The 19,851-nt window shown below is 52.3% G+C and overlaps 1 protein-coding gene across 4 annotated transcripts in view; it reads right to left on the reverse strand.

Annotated features, from left to right (window-relative positions):
- The window catches only part of HYDIN (HYDIN axonemal central pair apparatus protein), a 389,718-nt gene that overhangs the window by 89,828 nt on the left and 280,039 nt on the right, over positions 1-19,851 (reverse strand). For all 4 annotated transcript variants that reach the window (XM_075940644.1, XM_075940645.1, XM_075940646.1 and 1 more), the window contains 8 exons: positions 16,886-17,059; positions 14,606-14,844; positions 12,604-12,741; positions 11,700-11,883; positions 10,041-10,182; positions 8,790-8,958; positions 2,143-2,805; positions 674-889 (listed from right to left, as the gene is read on the reverse strand). In XM_075940644.1, the coding sequence (XP_075796759.1) occupies positions 674-889; positions 2,143-2,805; positions 8,790-8,958; positions 10,041-10,182; positions 11,700-11,883; positions 12,604-12,741; positions 14,606-14,844; positions 16,886-17,059 (1,925 nt within the window). The remainder of the gene's footprint in view (positions 1-673; positions 890-2,142; positions 2,806-8,789; positions 8,959-10,040; positions 10,183-11,699; positions 11,884-12,603; positions 12,742-14,605; positions 14,845-16,885; positions 17,060-19,851) is intronic.

A 19,851-nucleotide genomic window follows, 5' to 3' on the forward strand; every position in this document is an offset into this window, starting at 1 on the left:
TCCCCCCCCTTTGCTGACTGACATTGATTTCTCCTCCCCCCCCCTTTGCTGACTGACATTGATTTCTCCTCCCCCCCGGTGCTTTGAACTACACAGTAGAGAAAATGGTTCTTTACTTAAAGGAGAATTGGAAACAGCTTGGTTTGGTTTTTAAATCAGCTCAGGTCCAAGCTCAAGGCCCACAAGTGGGCGCGAATCCTCACAGCAAACAGAGGAGCTGTGGTTCTTTAAAAGTTAGTAACATCGGGGTGATGGATCAGAAACAGCAGGGTTAACATGTTAAAAATATGCATCCCCAACTGCACAGCTAATCTGCATGCACCATTACCATGACTCTGCAAGGGTCCAGGAAAACTGTCTTTGTGCAAGTGCCACAGGTCAGCGGTGTGTGAAGTCATGGGAACAGTATGTGCAAATCACAGCTTACGGTTCATTATTATTTATTAATTGCTTTATTACAACACATGGGACCCCTGTTGTGCAAGGTGCTGTACAAACACAGAATAGGGCTGGAGCCTGATATCAGTCTACATTTTCCTACACACAGGGACATGTCATTTCTGCACTGCAATTTCATCACATGGTCAGGTCTTGCAGTGCACAGCCCATCGTTCCATCCCCCTGGGAACCTTCGGAAAAAGAAAGAAAAACCCATTGCTACTTAGCCTGGTACCTTGGCCACAAGGACAGCAACAGCAGCTTCTGCACTGCCCTCAGCACCCTTCTTTTCCTCATCCATATTCGTATCCTCAGGCACGACAAAGGTGAAGTGCTTGAGGGCTTCTCCAGCCACATGAGGCATCCGTTTCTCTGGGTAGGGAATCACGGAGAAAAACGCAGTCGGAGGGTTGGGTGGCCCTGATGGACCAAGCCCCAAGCCATCCAAGATCTAAGCCAGGAGAGAAAGCCTTTCATTAATGCCTCCTTCACCGTCATGCAGATCACAGAAGTCATGGACTCCGTGACTTTCCGGGACCTGCAGGGTTTTTGCAGCCACCCGAGCAGCTGACCCAGGCTGAGGTGGCCCCCAGGTGCCAGCTGCACTGGCCACTGATCAGGTGGACCCAAGCAGCTGGCAGTCTGTGAGTAGCAGCAGCATCCTGGGCCTCTCCCCAACCAGAAAGAAACAGTGGCAGGACCTTGAGCTACCTGCCACCTGAAGCAGCAGCAGCAGGCCCTAGGCCGTGCTCCCCCACCCAGAGCAGCAGTGACAAGGGCTCAAGCTGCTTCCTATCCAGAGCAGCAGCAGCAGCAGGGAACCAAGCCACCCAGCACCTTGGAGCATCAGCAGTGGTGCCCAGCCTGAGCTCTGCCCTGCACGAGCAGTGGGGCCCTAGGCTGCCCCCTCCCGCAGCACAGTGCCACCATGGGAGTGCCCTACAGAACAGCGACGCTTTAGTCAGGGGTATTTGTATCTTACAAGTCCTGGGCAGGTCAGAGGCCATGAACGTTTGGTCATTACCTGTGATGGGTCCATGACTTTACTAAAAATTCTCGAGACTACATCGTAGCCTCCAGCTTCTTCTACAGAGAGGAGCCGTGTGTTACTGCTGCCCACGAGGCAGGCGTGAGAGTGGGCTATGAGCACTAATGTAGTGGAAAAGGCCCAGGGCATTGTCAGCCCACGGAAATCTTTCCTGCCAGACAGGGGGAGGAATCTATCACAGAGTTACGGAGGTCAGCACTGTGGCCCCAGCAGCCACCGGACTCGGGCTATTTGCAGATCTCTCTCCGTTGGAAAGGAGCAGCCAGGAGGGCCGAGCCAGAGAAGAGGAGAGGAAGGAGAGACGTCTGAGATGAGGAAAGAGAATGCGACAGGAGGAAGAGGAAGAGGAGGAAAAGAAAACGAAAGCGGAAGAACAAAGATGGGGCTAATACTGGATAACACCATTTTGCACCTATTCCCAGACACGCAGGGCTGACCCGAGTCCCCGTGAGAAGCAGCTCTGGAGTACTCTAGGCCTGGGGCCAGGTTCCTGTTACATACACGCACCTCCAGGCTCTGCAACAGGGCTCAGGGTTGCAAAGTTCCAAGCTCAGCACCTCTCAGGCTGGAGCCTAATAAAGACTGGGCAAATCACGCAGCCTTTCTCTGCCTTGGGTTCCCCACTGCTCTCTTTCCCGGGGGAGACAGGGGGTCACCTGTTCTATTTTTGGCAGCTTGCCACTCTCCAGGATCCTCTTCTCACTTGGCTCCTCTGAGTTCAGGACCTGGAAGTCCAAGCATGGTATCCCCACGTCCTGGTCTTTGTCTGCTCCTTCCACCGCTTCTCCCTCCAGTCCAGACACCTTGGACTCCTCCAGTGCCTTTAGCTTTTCCAGGCGCTCCTTCTCAGCTCTCTCCTTTTCCAGACGTTCCCTCTCAGCTCTCTCCTTCTCCAGCCTCTCCTGACGCTCCCTTTCCCTGTCCTTCCGGCCCTTGCGGCCAGATGGAGCCTGACGCTGATCTTCTGCTTCATGCTGAGGCTCCTCAAGGCCCGGGGCTGATAGCTGGACACCCTGCACCCGGTCCCAGAGCGACAAAATCTGGACAATTTCCTTCTGGGCAGCCTCATAGACTTTAAACCTCTGTCTCAAGCTCTTCTCGTGGTCACTTGCCACCTCTTTTTCGGTGTCCTCCTGCTCTGTGATCGGAGGGGGCATCGGCCCGAGTGGCAGGGGGTCCGGCAGAGCTTGTTTGCTCCGCTTCTTCTTGTCCTCCTTGTCACATGCCATGGAATCTGGACGCTCCCTCACAGACACCTTCCTCTCTACCCCTTCGTTCAGCCTGAGGTCCGACCGATTGGGCGTGAAGCTATTGGCAGCCTATCAAGTCGGGGTACAGAAAGGGAAGGGAACATTTTCAAGTACCGATTGCAGAGCCGTCCTTAGGATTTCTGGTGCCCTATGCAGTACGAATAAATTGCCCCCCCTTCCCCCGACTTGCTCTTCACAAAACAAGCATAAGTTGACAGGATTGGAAAACGTGCCACTTGCACTTCATTAAAAACCGTTTAACCCACTGAAGCCCCCTCTAGTGCTGACGGACTAAGCGCTCGTTTAGCAGGACCAGGTGTCAACATCTTTTGTTTCTCTGCTGGAAACTGGCCCCGTCCCTCCCGCAACCCACGGGTCACAAATAACTCTCCATTTCATTCCCTAGCTTTGGCTAAGGTGCTGATTTCCTTTTGAAAAAAGATTGAAATTGGACTCAGGACCATTAACCAGCATTTTTTGCAACCAAATTGTTAAATGGCAATCTCACATGATTTTGATCAAGATGTTTAAAATGCCACCGACACTGGCAAAAAAAGGAAAACCAGTCTGTTATGAACCCTGTCCAGAACCCACAGTTGGAAAAAACGCAAAGAGGAGACCAGGGGAAAGGCAGAGTGGGGAGGGTGCATGGAAGGGGAGGTAGGGGAACAGGAGAGGCCAGTGGGGGGGGGGGCAGGGAAATGGGGATATTGGGGAGACTGGGAGGAGGCAGGGGAAGAGGAAAACAGTGGAGTGTAGGGCAGGCAATGGGTGGGGAACTGATGGGTGCAGCGGAGTGGGGGGCAGGAGAACAGGGTGACGGTGGGTGGGCAGGGAGGGAGACACGGGGGGATGCATTGGTGGACATGGATCTCTTTCCAAATTAATACTTGATCAGCAGCTCCTCCCTCCTGAGAGGTGGGGGGCCCATGCCCTGCAGGGGTCCTGCTGCTCAGCCCTGGGAATCATAGAACCATGGAGCTGGAAGAGACCTCAGAAGGTCAAGTCCAGCCCCCTGCGCTAGGCAGGACCAATCCCAACTATATCCACCTGGCCGGGGCTTTGTCAAGCCGAGACTTAAACACCTCTAGGGATGGAGACTCCACTACTTCCCTAGGGAACCCATTCCAGTGCTTCACCACTCTCCTAGGGAAATAGTTTTTCCTAATATCCAACCTGGACCTCCCCCACCACAACTTGAGCCCATTGCTCCTTGTTCTGCCATCTGTCACTACTGAGAACAGCCTCTCTCCAGCCTCTTTGGAACCTCCCTTCAGGAAGTTGAAGGCTGCTCTCAAATCCCCCCTCACTCTTCGCTTCTGCAGAGTAAACAGACCCAAATCCCTCAGCCTCTCCGCATAGGTCACATGCTCCAGCACCCTCAGCATTTTGGGTGCCCTCCGTTGTACCCCCTCCAATGTGTCCACATCCTTTCTATAGTGAGGGGTCCAGAACTGGACACAATACTCCAGATGTGGCCTCACCAAAGCCGAATAAAGGGGAATAATCACTTCTCTGGATCTACTGGCAAAGCTCCTCTTAATGAACCTAATATGCCATTAGCCTTCTTGGCTACAAGGACACACTGTTGACTCATCTCCAGCTTCTCACCCACTGCAACCCCCAGGTCCTTTTCTGCAGAATTGCTACTACTGTATGTAGCTGGTTGGTCCCCACCTGTAACTATGCTTGGGATTCTTCCGTCCCAAGTGCAGGACTGTACACTTGTCCTTGTTGAACCTCATCAGATTTCTTGTGGCCCAATCCTCCAATTTGTCTAAGGCTCTCTGGACCCTATCTCTGCCCTCGAGCATATCTACCTTTCCCCCAGCTTAGTGTCATCTGCAAACTCGCTGAGGGTGCAATCCATCCCCTCATCCAGGTCATTAATAAAGATATTGAACCAAACCGGTCCTAGAACCGAACCTTGGGGCACTCCGCTAGAAACCGACCGCCATCCTGACATCAAGCCATTGATCACTACCCGCTGGGCCCGGCCTTCTAGCCTCTTTCTATCCATCTTACCGTCCATTTATCCAATCCACATTCCCTTAACTTGCTGGCAAGAATATTGTGGGAGACCGTATCAAAAGCCTTGCTAAAGTCAAGGTCTATCACATCCACTGACTTTCCCATGTCCACAGAGTCAGTTACCTCATCATAGAAGCTCCTCCTGGGGAAGAGGGGGAGACCGAGGCTGGGCTCCATGTAGGGGTGGGGGCAGAGGGAGACTCCTTACGCTCTGCAGCAGCCCCAGCCTGGCGTGTGCACCCACTGACTTGGAGGCTGGCTACTCCCCCACTCTGGCAGCTGCATGGTGCCTCAGGGGCCTATGCACCTGCGTCCTTTGTGCATTGGTAGGGATGGCCCTGACTAACCCCTAGCCAGCAAGGTTATCGTTTGCACCTCCCTCAGAACCCTGGGCCTGTTCTAGGGCTTCCTGTGCTAGACGCAGCATGGACACCAAGGAGAGGGCAAGCTGGCGTGTGAGAGACAGGCGAGCGCTGTCGCATCCCTGCACAACGCTCTCCTCAGCTACCGCTTCTCCAGGCGCAGAGGCTGAAAAGGCAGCAATGAGGGTAGTGGTTGGACGAGCCCAGGTTGCCAACCAAACTCAGCTCTGCTGTAAGGGACTGCCATGAAGCGAATGGGAAGAGGGTGTGCCCGGCATCTCGGACATTTGGGCCCTAGTGAATGCAGCCCAGGCAGCACGCCCCAATAAAAGAGATTCTGGCCCTGTACGACATACTGGGCATTGTGTTCACTCTGCTTTGTTATGTGATTCCTACTGTCCTCTGCTGCTCTGTGGTAATTCGGCGTGTGCCTCAGTTTCCCCGGGCACTGCACTGGAACCCGGCTGGGGATACGAATGTTGGGTGTGGCTCTCAGTGGGGGAAGGCTGCGCAGGCTGCCCCATCTTAGCATGTACACAACAATAGCTCAGGATCTCTGCATTGGGGGTGCACCCTGGTGACACTTTGTCTGGGAATCTGAAGAGGGGCGGAGCTCACTCCAGGACAGGGCCGGACTGAGCCATTCCAGCGCTCTGGGCAGACAGTTTAATTGCACCGCGCGTTGGGGGAGGGCACATGCGCGGCCCCACCCCCGTGCTGGCGAGCAAGGTAGGGCGCATGCGCGGCCCCGCCCCCGCCCAGCACAAGGGGGAAGGCGCCCAGAGCTGGCAGCGGCAGGACGCACGTGCCCAGCCCGGCGCAGCCCAGGGCAGGCCAAGCCTGGCCATGCATTGACCCGTGGCCACGGGGGGAAGGGCACTGCTGGCTGGTGCTGCAGGGGTTAACGCGGCCCCTGCTCCGGGCGGCCGCTGCAGGGTGGCTGCTGGGAGATGCTGCAGCCTGCGATCCAGGAGCCGGGTGCTCGGCGCCTGATGGCAGCTATAGGTTGGCGTCCCAGGTAGCTGCCCGGCTAGCCCATTCCTTAATCCAACCCTGCTCCAGGATGTGGGACCAGCTGCCCTGGCTCTGGGCCAACCCTACCCACAAGATGGATTGTATTGATCCCTGTAACAGCAGGTTTAAAACAAACAAAAGGAAGTTTTTCTTCACTCTGTGCACAGTCAACCTGTGGAACTCCTTGCCAAAGGATGTTGTGAAGACTAAGACTTTAACAAGGTTCAAAAAAGAGCTAGATTGATTCATGGAGGTTAGTTCCATCAATGGCTATTAGCCAGGATGGGTACGAATGGTGTCCCTAGCCTCTGTTAGTCTAGAAATGGATGACAGGAGAGGGATCACGTGATGATTACCTGTTGTGTTCCCTCCCTCTGGGGCATCTGGCCATAATAAAATGTGTGAACTTGAGTGCCTAGTTTTAAAGGAGGATACTGATATAATAGGTATCACAGAAACTTGGTGGAATGAGGACAATCAATGGGATACAGTCATACCATGCTACAAAATATACTGGAAGGACAGAGCAGGTCGTGCTGGTGGGGGAGTGGCCTGTACATGAAAGAAAATGTAGAATCAAGTGAAGCAAAAATCTTAAATGAGCCAAAATGTTCCATAGAATCTCTATGGATAGGAATTCCATGCTCCAAAACTAAGACTATAGCTGTAGGGATCTATCATCACCCACCTGACCAGGACAGCGATAGTGACATTGAAATGCTGAGGGAGGTTACAGGGGCTTCCAGAATAAACTCAGTAATAGTGGGGGATTTCAACTCTCCCCATACCGACTGGACACACGTCACCTCAGGACGCGATGCAGAGATAAAGTTTCTTGATACCTTAAACGACTGCTTCTTGGAGCAGCTGGTTCTGGAAGCCACAAGGGGCGAGGCTGTGCTTGATTTAGTCCAGGGGTGGGCAAAAGGGCCTCCGCGGGCCGGATCCGGCCCACCAAGTGAAGGCCCTGTTGCTCCCCCCCAGGCCTGGGGACAGGGGGAGCGCAGAGTTTTCTCTGCCCTGCCAGGAATGCATGGCACTTGGAAGTGCCAGGCACTCCTGGCAGGGCTGGAGGAGGCTTTGCGTGCTCCTCCACCCCAGGCCAATCAGGGCGAAGTTTCCTCCACTCTGTGGCACTTAGAAGTGCCATGCGATCCCCTGCTCCCAGGCCCCGAATGGCCTGGGGGGGAGAGAGCGTGTGAAGCCTCCTCCCACCCAGCCAGGAGTGCGCGGTGCTTTTATGCGCCATGCAGGGTGGGGACAGAGTGGAGGAAACTTCGTATGCTCCCCCGCCCCTAGGCCAAGATTGGGCTGGGGGCAGGGGAGAGTGGGAAGTCTCCTCCCAGCCAGGGGCATGGGCACCTAGGGAGAAGGGGGGGGGGGGCAAAGGTGCTCCCCCACCCCAGATCAATCATGATCTTGGGGTGGGGAACCCAGAAGTATCCCAGCCCCGCCCCTTCCAGTGTGGCCTGGGGCAAAAAATGATTGCCCACCCCTAGTGAAGAGCTTCAAAAAGATCTCACCAAACGACGTTATTGGGCAACAAAATGGCAAATGAAATTTCATGTGGATAAGCGTAAGTAATGCACATTGGAAAAAATAACCCCAACTAGACATAAAACACGACAGGGACTAATTTGGCTACAACTACTCAGGAGATCTTGACATTGTGGATAGTTCTCTGAAAACATCCACCACAATGTAAGAAGTAGGGGTCACCAAATGAATGAATTGGCAGCAGGTTAAAAACAAACAAAAGGAAGTTTTTCTTCACTCTGTGCACAGTCAACCTGTGGAACTCCTTGCCAGAGGATGTGGTGAAGGCTAGCACTTTAACCACGTTCAAAAAAGAGCTAGACAGATTCATGGAGCTTAGTTCCATCAATGGCTGTTAGCTAGGATGGGTAGGAATGGTGTCCCTTGCCTCTGTTTCTCTGGAGGTGGGAGACGGGGTGGTTCACGTGAGGATTACCTGATGTGTTCCCTCCCTCTGGGGCACCAGGTAATGGCCACTGTGGGCAGACAGGACACTGAGCTAGATGGACCTTTGGTCTGACCCAGTCTGGCTGCTCTTATGTTCTCAAGTCTGTGCTACGCTGTGTCCTTGTGAACCAATAACCCTTCTGTTCTACCTGCCGGCTGACAGTTATATGTGACTGCAGAGGGGATGCAGGGCCCTGCGACTCCCCCACACTCCAGGACAGGCAATGGTGGGAAGAGGAGGGCTGTCTAGGACTTCCAGCCCAAAGCAGCAGGCATCGATGGATTGCCACAAAGAACAGATCAGATGTCACGATGCAAAAGAGGCAGAAAGACCAATTCCTAACATACAAGAGACTAAAACCACATGCACTTTGTGGGTCAAAACCAGCCAGTGCATTTGCGGAAAGTCAGCGTGGTCTGTAGAGAGCAGGTGCCACAAGCTTCAACTGGGAAACACCACTGGCTGACCAGCACTGTGCTGTGCAGCAGCTGCAGGTTTCCAACAGTCTTAAAAAACAGAACCATGTTACACATTCATCTCTGTTGTCTGGCCTCATAAATTACATGCGATTGGCCCTCCAGCTACTTTGGTGCTGGCTTGTGTGCCGTGGCAAGGTCAGCGCAGAAGCAGAGTTCAGCAGCTTTATTAAAATAACCACGCACCTGTTTGCTTCCCAGCTGGCTTTTCTTTCCCAGTGCCTCATCTTTGTCTTTTCCAGGATCCCTCCTCAACCGCTTGGTCTTTTTCCTCATCTCTTCTTCCTCTCGCAAGCGCTCCAGTTCCTGCTGGTACCTCTTTTCCTCAAGCTCTCGAGCCAACTTCTCCATCTCCCTTCAGCAAAGCAGACAGAAAACTCAAACTCACCATCTGCTCTGAGCCCTGCAGCACCCTGAGACAAATGTACAGCCAAACCCAGAGATCCTCAGGCCAGAAGGGACCCTCAGATAATCCCCTCTCACCTCCTGCAGAGCATCCAGGTCAGTAATACAGCTGCTCATTCGGAAACCCACACAATACATAACTGAACTCACCTCAACTTAAAAACAAACACACTGATTTTTTGTCTTCTCTTTGTTTGGCCTCAACTGAGGAAAGCATTTAACTAAGCGCCTAACTTTAACCATGCCACTGACTTCAGCGGGACTTAAGTACATGCGTAAGTGCTCCTACTGAATAAGTATGATTATCTGAATAAGAACCTAATTCTCTATCACGCACCCTTTGACTACATTAATATTTATGGCCAGTGCCACAACACGAACTAAGTCAAGGAGAGGGGTATTGGGCAGATAACACTGGAAGGAGTTATCTACTGTGAAAATAGCAACAAAACGGAGTCAATATCATTGATGCGTGATTTTCAAGGAATAAGAGAAGACGTTCTCTATGTCTCTAGAACAGGGTTGTTCTTAATTTAGGATGGATAAAGCGTGATACCACCTAGTTTTATCCAGTCCTTCTCATCTATCAGCAGGGCTCAAAGTACTGGCCACAGGAAGGTTAGTATCATTACTTTATACATGGGGAAACTAAGGCACAGCAAGGGACAGTCGCTTACCAAGGTCACCCAGGAGGCCAGCAGCAGAGCCAGGACTAGAACTCAGGTCTCCCAAGTGCCAGCCTAGTGTGCTATCCCTGCAAGAGGGTCATTTGGTCCTTATGTGAGAGCAGAGGCTCTATCACCTCTTGTGAGCTGCTCCTCCCACTTCCCGAGCCATAGAGGAAAAACAGAACTTCCTGCAGCTGCTTCTGAGCTTCAGTCCCACGTCCCACTCACCCCTGCTCAGACCGCCACCCCTGCCTGCCTGATAAAAGCAGCCCGCTAGCGCCAGTCCATGGTGCTGAGGGAAGGCACAGGTAAGCACAGAAGATGGAGCAGCTCTGCCAGGCAGCTGCAGGGACAGTTCACACACCTCTTTTTCCGCTCCCGTAGCGCTTGCAACAGCTCGTTATCAAACTGAACCTTCTGCTCCTCAGTGAGAGCGTCGTACTCTTCCTCATCCATCTCCTGGAGACGAGCCTTCTCCCTCGCAAGGGCATCTTTCTTTTCCTGCTCTGTCATGCAGCCAGGGAAACGCACCAGTTGAAAACAGGACAAGCCCTCCCCCTGCTGCCAGATTCTGCAGTGCCCCAAGGTCACACAAGGGCATGTTCCCCTCTCTGGTTAGAAGCCACTGAGTCAGGGGCTGCAGGTGGGGGATGGCACATGTCTACACTGCAGCGTAAGCCCATAGCTTAAACTCAGGCTTTACCCCTTCAGTCCGCACACAAATAGGGCTAAATCATGGGGATGGAGGGGCCAAGCCTGAGTCAAGCCAGGACCCAGAGTTCAAGCCTTCTTACTCTGCGGTGCAGATGCAGCCCACTGACCTTGTTCTCTGGGAATCTGCCAATAGTATCTGGCTGACTTTCTGTGACTCTGGATTGACAAGTTTCCCCACACAGCACCACAAGCAAAAAGGGATCTAGGGGATGGGTGTCTGGGCTGGGGCCCACATAATGCAAGGTAGCTCTTAGAAAATCTCAAATCATTTTAAAAACAAAAAAGTTCAAAACTTCAGCTAGTATAAGGTAAGCCAAGAAAGTTTAAAACATTTAGTCTCTCATACTACACATAGCAAGGAATCTAAAGGCAGTTCTATGATTCTATGAAATTGTGGGACAAATACAGGACACTGGCACTTATAATCAGCCATCAGAATAATGATATGTGGGTGAAAGTGCTGATTTAACAGCTCTTCCTATTCGTTGCGACTGGGAAAGGGCTGGTTTAGTATTCTTTCTTCCATAACATATTCTCTCTCTCTCTCTATGTAGATACAATATTGGTGCACAAGACAAAACTCACTCTGCTCATGTATGGAAAATCTTAGCGGGAATTCCCCTCCCCCCCAGGAGATAGTCCCAGCAGGAATGCAATGAATCCATAGGAGAGTTAGAGCTACCTGATGATCCTGATGCAAGAGCACAGCTACCCCAAAAACAGAGCTAGAGCTTAGATTCATCCCAGGCACCTAGATTGTGCCCTTTTCTTCCATGAGAATTTCTCTTCCTTGTTCCACTGCCAGAGTCTCCAACACACTAGGGGGATCTCAGGACCTCTCCCTAAAACCACTCCCCTGTGTGTTGGCTCCTAGATACATAGCTTGGTTACTGTGTGCCCTGGTTTGCCTTTAACGGATAGGATCCTGAACTGGACCACAACTCCCAACATGCACCACAGCCAGGATTACCCAGGATGCACTGCCTGATGCATCATGGGAGAGGAAGTCTGACAGGGATCCTGACCTACAAAGGAGAATAGGAGCATGAGGTGGCTGTACTACAACTCCCATGAGGCACCATAGTAACACTTCCAAACTGAAATATTTTGGTATCTGAATTTTTACTCTCACTCCAAAAATCTACGTTTTCAACATAACATTTTGATGAAAACAATATTTTTGTTTTGGTCAAAATTTTTGGAGGTGGAAAAATTCCCAGTTTTCTGACAGCTGCTATTAGAAATGCCTATACAGACAGATGTGTTAGAGGTGTGACTGTCTGGGTGTTCACAGAAGAAACCTTCTCACCTTCCTGCTCTTTCTTGGCCTTCTCCCTCGCCTTCATGGCAGCATAATTCTGGCACAGGTTCACCGCATAGATGTAACGCCGGTTGTTGATTGCTTTGAGCAGGCACAGAAGAGCAGAAGGCATACTGCAGGCAAAGAGGGTCTCTAGTCCATCAAACACCACTCCCTGATAGCAGTCGCTCAGCTGTGAATGTGGAACACAAAGGACATAAATCCACCCTCCAGGGGACAGGGTATTCTCATCAATAAACAAAACTAGTCGGACGTAAAAGCATATTCGCAAGCATTCTCACTGGCTGGTCAGCAAACCCGAGTGGCCTGTTGGGAGCGCCAAGGAGCCCTACCAGAATGCAGTACAGGGAATGTCCCAAAGCACAGTGCAGCCTGCCTCCAGATGTACACAGGCAGCTGAATTTACCTGCTAGGCACAAACAACAAGGGGACCAAATGATTCCATGATGTAACAGAGACCAGCCAGTGCACCGAAGGACGTGGAAAGAGAGAAAAGCGCATAGAAAAAGAAAACCCCAAGGTGCAGCGGCTCTGTGTTCACAGACACGCACCTATTCCCCCATGTTCTATCCCCAGATATCTGGTCAGGTCCCCAGGCCTGAAGGGACCACTCTGATGGCCACCTTTGTCCTCCTGCATGCCACGGCCACAGCAACTCTCCCACTGACTCTATCAAGCTCCCCATTTTTGGATGAGCTAGAGGAGATCACTAGCACCGCTGCCCCTATTTTTCTTCTCTCTGCCTCCTTCTCTTTATGCCCTTTACTGTCCTGAGCTGTCTCTCCAATGCCTTACCAGATCGTTTAACTCAACCCCTTTCTCCATCCCTTCTCACCAGCCCCCTCACCTGACACACCAAGCTTCCTTCCACCCAGCTAAGTCCCTGCCATACCTGCATCCTCTCTGAAAGGATCTCCACCAGCAGCTCCTCAGGAAGCACGCAGCTCATCAGGCCTGATTCTCCTGCCATGCTGGCGCTGATGCTGAGCCGTCGCTGGGCAGGAGCACTGAGAATCGGGCTGTTAGGAACCTGAAGCATTCGCCATCACAAGGAAAAACGGTTCACAAAAAACTCAGCCCTCTCCATCACACCAGCCCCTTCACCCTACCAGCTACGGCTGCTGTCACATGTGAGCAGCACAACTTCTCCTCACTGCTGTCATCGGGTTGGGAGATGGCTCCCGAGGTCAGCAAGCTCAGCCCTCTGTGACCTAGGTCTTAGGCCAGCCCTGGCAGGTGTCTGTCCAGCCTGCTCTTACAAACAATCATGCTGGGGACCGTGGGCCCTCTGACCCTGACAGCACACCCGTGGAGCAGGGCCTTCTGGCCCGCGGACCACTTCGAGTGGGGAAGCTGCTGGGCCAGAATGGCTGTGGCCATGGCAAGGGAGCTTAGGCAGGGAGGGATTTTCTTCCCACAAGCCAGGGTGGATAAAAATCGATGATTTAAAAAAAAATTGAATTTTTTAATTTCAATGGGATTTTTTTGAAGAGAAAAATGCTTTTTGGAGAAAAAACCTCTCTAAAGAGTTTGAATTAAGACACATTATTATAGCTCAAAGATATCTCATCATGGAATAGGGATTATAAATTCTAATTCTATAGTATGGGACCACATATTCAAGTAATGTTTAAGAAAATGTTGTAAAGGCGTTCCAATCGCTCATGGATTAGGGACCCAATCTTACGGGGTTTCAGAGGCTGTTATAAATTATGGAAGTTCACCTTCTTATCTACCCAATGGGACTCAGTCTTCAGTCTAGAAGATGCCATCAGAGATGCTTAGTTTTGCAGTTCTCAAACTGTGGTTTTGTGTCTCCACAGAGAACATGCTTGTTAACAGCAAAACTGTTTATAAATAAAGAAATAATATACAGAAATGAGAAATAACAGATTTCAACTCTATTGTCCCTTTGCAAATTTGTGTACACAGAGAAAATCCTTTACCACTCCCTAAAAGTGCAAGGTTTCAAAAAGTTCAATGTACCAATGATTAGATCTGGACAAGGAGAAGAATTCTGGAGATAAATGTGAGAAGGTAGGGACAGGCATAGAAACAGAAGTGAACTGTCTGAGCAGCGTATTCTGGAAGTCCAGAGATCTACCACACCATTATGTAGATAACTGATTAAATTGAGTCTTCCTAACTAGTGATTTAAATCAAATCCACCCTGCCAAGCAGACACCAGTTAGGGATGACTGTTCCCTCACCGGGGGCAACATACACCCGCTGGGGCAGCAAAGAGGAGATGGAATTGCTCACCCCTCCAAATTTGGCAGGGCACAGCGTGGCAGGAGGCTGCACTGTTCCACAGAATGGGGGTGAGTGACATGCTTATTCACGCTGAGTTTGGGAGCTCTGTGCTCCCAGAATGGTATACTGACCCCAAGAGAGTGGGACCCAGACGGCCTCCTGGCTGCACTGGATACCTGAAATGCTCTGTTGCTGCATCTACACTAGAAACATGAGCTGGTTTAATAAGGTCAGTTTACAACTTTTCATACTGGAAGGAAGTGAAACTGGCTAAAACGGGCCTTTGCTGATGTACCTTATTTTGTCCAGAGAACTGGCATAAACTATTTCAGCAAAAGAACGTTTGCAGCGAGAAGCTAAGTCTCCATGAAGGGTCTTTGCTCATGGCTATGCAGGCATAGCTGTGCCTGAATCCCCTTGCCACTGCAGGCTAAGCCAGTTTCCAGAATCTCCCTCAGGATCCAGTCTATTCTTTTTTTTCCATCTCAATTTACATATTTATTAACAAAATTGCAGGTGCTACCCCCTATGCAGGGTGTGTCTGCCTGGGGTCCTGGACTGTGGCCAGTCGTTGCTTCTCACTCGCTGTTAGAAGAGTGATGGGAAAATCCACCTATTTACTGACGGGAATTTGCATTCACCTGTGGTGCAGTTTGATCCAATTGGTGCTGCTGCTGCTTCTGGGCCTGCAACACATGGCCTTCTGACTTCCCCCGGCCTGTCGCAGTGCTGCCCCGGTAGCCCCTGGAGATGAGGGACGGTTGCCCGGTTTTGGTCTCGGAGCTATGCTGGCTGCCCTCTGAGGTATGTTTGGCCAAAGCCTCAACACTCAGTCTTGTGCCCAGAGCTGTCTGGCCTGCAGACCCATCAGATGACTGACCTGCCAGGAGAAAAGAGGTGCTTAGCCTCAGTAAGGAGAGGCAAACCATGGCCATTCTGCAGAAGACTGGTGACAGCGGTTAGCTTTCCTCCCACTGCCAGGGCTGGATTCAAGCCTGGGATGAACACAGCTTCACCCCACCTGCTGGTAGCTTGCCTTTGCCTGTTGGCAGAGCTGCCCAGACACACGGGAAAGCATGCCCCAGGAGCTTGGCGCTCCAGAATGGATTAGGCCCTTTGGGCACAAGCTGGCTGTTAGCACTGGGGGCATATCTGATTGTGCAGAATACACATTCTGCCCACGTCTCCGTCGCTGTCATGGGAAAGCTCACAAGAGTGCTGTGTGATGGCCATTATAAAAGCCTATGCAGTTAGAGGAACACCCATGCAGAGCACAAACGAATGGCCCTGCACCATGGTTAGGCACAAAAGCCGTCATGAAAATCATTCCTGTTAATGGGTCTCCCTGTCATTCCTCGGCTGGGGATCGCCACAGACTCAGAATCCTAGGACGGGAAGGGACCTCAGGAGGGCATCAAATCCAGTTCCCCGCCCTCACGGCAGGACCAAGCACCATCTAGATCAACCCTGACAGGCGTCTGTCCAACCTGCTCTTAACTATCTCCAGGGATGGAGATTCCACAGCCCCCCTGGGCAATTCATTCCCGTGCTTAACCACCCGGACAGGACATTTTTCCTAATGTCCAACCTAAACCTCCCCTGCTCCAATTTAAGTCCACCGCTTCACTTTCTATCCTTAGAGCCTAAGGGGAATCATTTTTCTCCCTCCTCTTTGTAACACCCTTTTAAGGTATTTGAAAGCTGTCATGTCCCCGAGTTTTCTCTTTTCCAAACTAAATAAACTCAGTCCTTTCAATCTTTCCTCATAGGTCAAATTTTCTAGACTTTTAACCATTTTTTTTGCTCTTCTTTGGACCTTCTCCAAATTTTTCTTTCAATGCGGTGCCCAGCAATGGACACAACACTCCAGCTGAGGCCTGATCAGCGCCGAGCAGAGCGGAACGACTCCTCGTGTCTTGCTCGCAGCACTCCTGTTAATGCCTCCCAGAATCAGGTTTGCCTTTTTGCAACAGTGTCACTCTGTTGACTCATTTAGCTTGTGGTCCACTCTGACCCCTAGATCCCTTTTTGCAGGACCCTGTGGGAAAAGTCCCCCTCGGGGTTCCAGCTCCAATTTCAATTAACTTTGAAAACTAAGTGAGGCAAAATACAGTTCTCAGCCCGGACACATTTTGATAATCTCGCTATTGGGCTTACAGCATAAACTTTGCACGCCAAGCTTGCTAGTGCACACAGCTCACAAGGCCACATGGATAAGGGCACAAGACCTAGGAGAAGGAATCTTTTTAGAGAGTTTGCAGAAGCAACTTCTGTGCACAAAACCTTTAAAGATGTGAATTAAAAAAAGTTTGTATTTTTCTGTAGCTCACTGTATAACTGGCCTGGAGGTTTATGTCCCACATGCCCCATGCTTATTAAATCACTGTCTTTTCAAACCAATCATTTTGGATCATAGTAGGCACTGCAGGGGACTTAAACCTTAATAGCAAGAGAGCATGGAAAGCGTTTCTGGGTGACCATAACGGGAAGCATAGGCAGAGAGGCTGTACCCATCCGTGAATGAGGGCAACCCCTTAGAAAAGGAATACATCCAGAACATCACAACGTCCTGGAATGCCGAGGTACGAACAGCAGAGGCAGAGAGATTTTAACAGGCAAGAGCCACATTAGACTTTGCACCACTAGGGACTCTGCACCTCTTGATTGCAAGGCTTGAAATCCATTACTGTCCAGTATTGTGGCTCTTCAAAACGAAGTAAAAAGCAGAGAAGACTGCTTCATGCTCCAGCTTCTGCCCTCTGCGGTGCTCCCCACGAGATGTCCTTTGCCCACCCCGAGGATTCCAAGAGTCCCCATGACAATACACTGGTAGGGGGAGGAAATTAACCGAGGGCAAGGCTGTACTATCAAAATGGGGCTAGGTCATGCCCAGAAGTTCTGTGCAGCACAGCTGCCCTTACCCGCTTCTTCTGACTCCCGATGCGCCTGCTCTATGGCAGCCCGGATGCACAACTCCCGGGCACGAAGGCCGGAGGGACTGCTCTTGTCGGACAGGGCATCCAGCACCACAGAGTCAATGGAGAGGCAGGCAGCACCGTAGTGTTTGGCCAAAGCCACAGCTGCCGTTGTCTTTCCTGGAGAGAAACAGTCTCTTTGGAGGCATTCGTGGGCGGCACGTCTCTACCCAGGCATCGTACGAGCAAGTCTCCCAACGGCCTGGGGCAGGATTTATAACCCCCGGGAATTGCTGAGGGGGACACAGGATGTGGCACTAGCCTCAGGACCGCCCCCTCCACACCACCACCAGTCTGGGGCAGAGCCAGGACAAGCTCCCCTCCACGGTGTTCCTCCGAGCCCTCTCCCCCAAGCAACGCAGCCTGGGGACTAGTGGGGGTCAGGTACTAACAACAAGGATCGGGGCCCCCCCCTCCAACAGCAGCAGGGGGACGTGGTGTAACCCAGCCCCCAGCACCTTTCCAGGACTGCTGATGGGGAAAGGGGAACAAAGAGGGAGGGGGCAGTTTGATTTAAAGGGCCTGGCACTTCTGCTACAGTGCTACCGTGGCCACAGCTGAGGCTGGAGCCCTGGGCTCTTTAAATCCCCACTGAGCCCCAGGCAGCATGATCCAGGTGGCACGGGGAGGCGAGCCTCCAGCCCTCCCTTCTGCCTGAGGCCTCACCCCTTCTGAGGGCATGGAGCCAGGTCCCCTCCCATGTTGCCCACTGGCTTGGGAAGTCTCTCACGGCATCATCCAGCTCCCAGCTGCTCCCCGCTGGGTCCCACCAGACCCCACCTGGGGAAGATGTCCCTTTTAAGCTTCAGGTCAAGGGAGTGGAAACGGGCCTGCGGAGCGGAGCTGATCTGGGAGCTGGTTTTAAGATGCTTGAAGCTGGATCACACGAGTGATGCAGAATCCCCACAGAGGAGTATCCCCTCGACAAAAAGGGGATGAGCAAACCCCCTTTCTCGAGCAAGGTAATGGAGTAGGGATGTGGATGACACACTGAGAATGGAGATGGTTTTGTTTGTGACGGGGGAGGAATGACTGACAAGCTAGGCACAGGGCTCTGATTTTCCTAACACTGATGTGGCCAGACCATGCCATGAGATGTCCCAGGTGGACTCTCCAACCTAGTGCCAAGGCTGCGGAGGCCAGATGTACGGATGGTCAGGACCTGGTAAAGGACACTCCTGTGGACTAGCCACCCCCCAGGGAGTTGAGGCGGCACCGCGAGGACGCTGTCCAGCTGATGTCTGGAAGGGAACACCATGTCCAGCCAGACCTGGGGAGGTCTGAGTCTCAGCCGTGAGTGTCATACTGTGTTTGGGCAGGAAGCCATGTAATCTAGCAGCCTTAAGCACATTCTGCTGGCTGTGGTCAGACGCGGCTGGAGGGAGCATATTAGTGACGAGACTGACCAGAAACAGTCTTCCAGGAGAACGGCCTTTGCCACCATCACGTTGAGAACTACCCCGGCGAGCTCTGTTCTTTGAGCAGGCGTGAGGGTTGACGTCTGAACGTTCAGCAGAAGGCCAGGCTTCCAGAAGGCTGATTATATGAGGGCAATGTCAGGCTCCACTTGCTGTGGGGACCAGCCTCTCAAACCAGTCTTCCCCGGACACCTCTCTTCCCCAGAGGCACTGCTACCGCTGCCATTCGCCTAGTGAGGACTTGAGTGTTTGAAAGACACAATGGCAGGGTCACAAATTGCTGATGCTCCTGCTCTGCACACAGGTTGGCATGGTGCCAGGAGGAGGTGTTGCTCTTTGCTGAGTTTTGCGGTACTGGCACAGCTATTGGCAGTGGTGGTTGTCACGGCGCCAGAGAGAGACAGCAACCCGCTCTGGGTCTTGCACTGTCCTGTTCTCTTTTCTTGCTTCCCTCCAGTGCCAGCAAATGGCTCTTTTCATAGTGTCTGTGATCCTGCTTCTTTGGCACGGCGAAGGAGACGGGAGCTAGGTCGGCCAGAGGTGCACTACACATCGAAGCAGATGTGCTCAGCGTTAAGGCTGGCTTTAGCGCTGCCTCCATTAGGACAGCGGTTCCCAACCTTTTTCATAACGCAGGCCGGCAAACCCATTCACAAACTTTTGGCAGCCTGGTAACATTCCATTTGCATACAATAAACGCCCAGCCCCCAGAGCTGCTGCAGCGCCCACCACGTGGCAGCTGCTGGAGCTGAAGCCGGTTGCTGTGCGGCGGCTCTGGGGGCCAAGCTGGGGATACACTCCAGCCCCGAGACGCCGCACAGCAGCCGGCTTCAGTTCTAGCAGCCACCGGTGATGTGCCTGGGGTATACCCCCCGTCCCATAGGCGTGGCTTGGCAGTATGCCACAGCCCGGCACTGGACCACGGACCAGCGTCTGGGAACCACTGCGTTAGGAGGCCTTTGCTCGCAGCCCAGTCCTTTTGCATGTGGGATTTAAACTCTCAACAGAGTTAGCAGCAGTCTCTCCTATGGCCCTCCTTCAGGCACCTGACGGAGCTCAAGTCTGGGTAAGTAGTGGGTATAGATTCAGGGCCGGCCTTACCATGGGGTGAACTGAGGCGGCCGCCTCAGGTGCCAGACTTGGGGAAGGGGAGTCCCACTAGGACCCAGAGTGCAGAAAATTGTGTCTGCTGCTGGAGCATGTGTATTGTCTCTGCTCTAGATGCACAGAGATGGGGGAGTGCTGTGCTGGAGGAAGGAGGGCACAAGAGACATAGCAGGCAGGCAGGAGAAAAGGTGGCAGGGGGGCATCATTGGAGCTCCCTGCCTCAGGTGCCAAAATGTTGTGGCCAGCCCTGTATAGATTTGCCACAGGTGGCTCACACCTTGAACCCGAGCAACTGAGATGTGCCCTGGTTCCTAGGGGTGAGGGGTGGGGGGGACAGGACCTTCCCCCCAAACCAGAAACATGCCCTATGTTAAAATGCACCCAAAC

This window comes from Pelodiscus sinensis, chromosome 12, assembly GCF_049634645.1.
Source record: "Pelodiscus sinensis isolate JC-2024 chromosome 12, ASM4963464v1, whole genome shotgun sequence".
Taxonomy (NCBI): Eukaryota; Metazoa; Chordata; order Testudines; family Trionychidae; genus Pelodiscus; species Pelodiscus sinensis.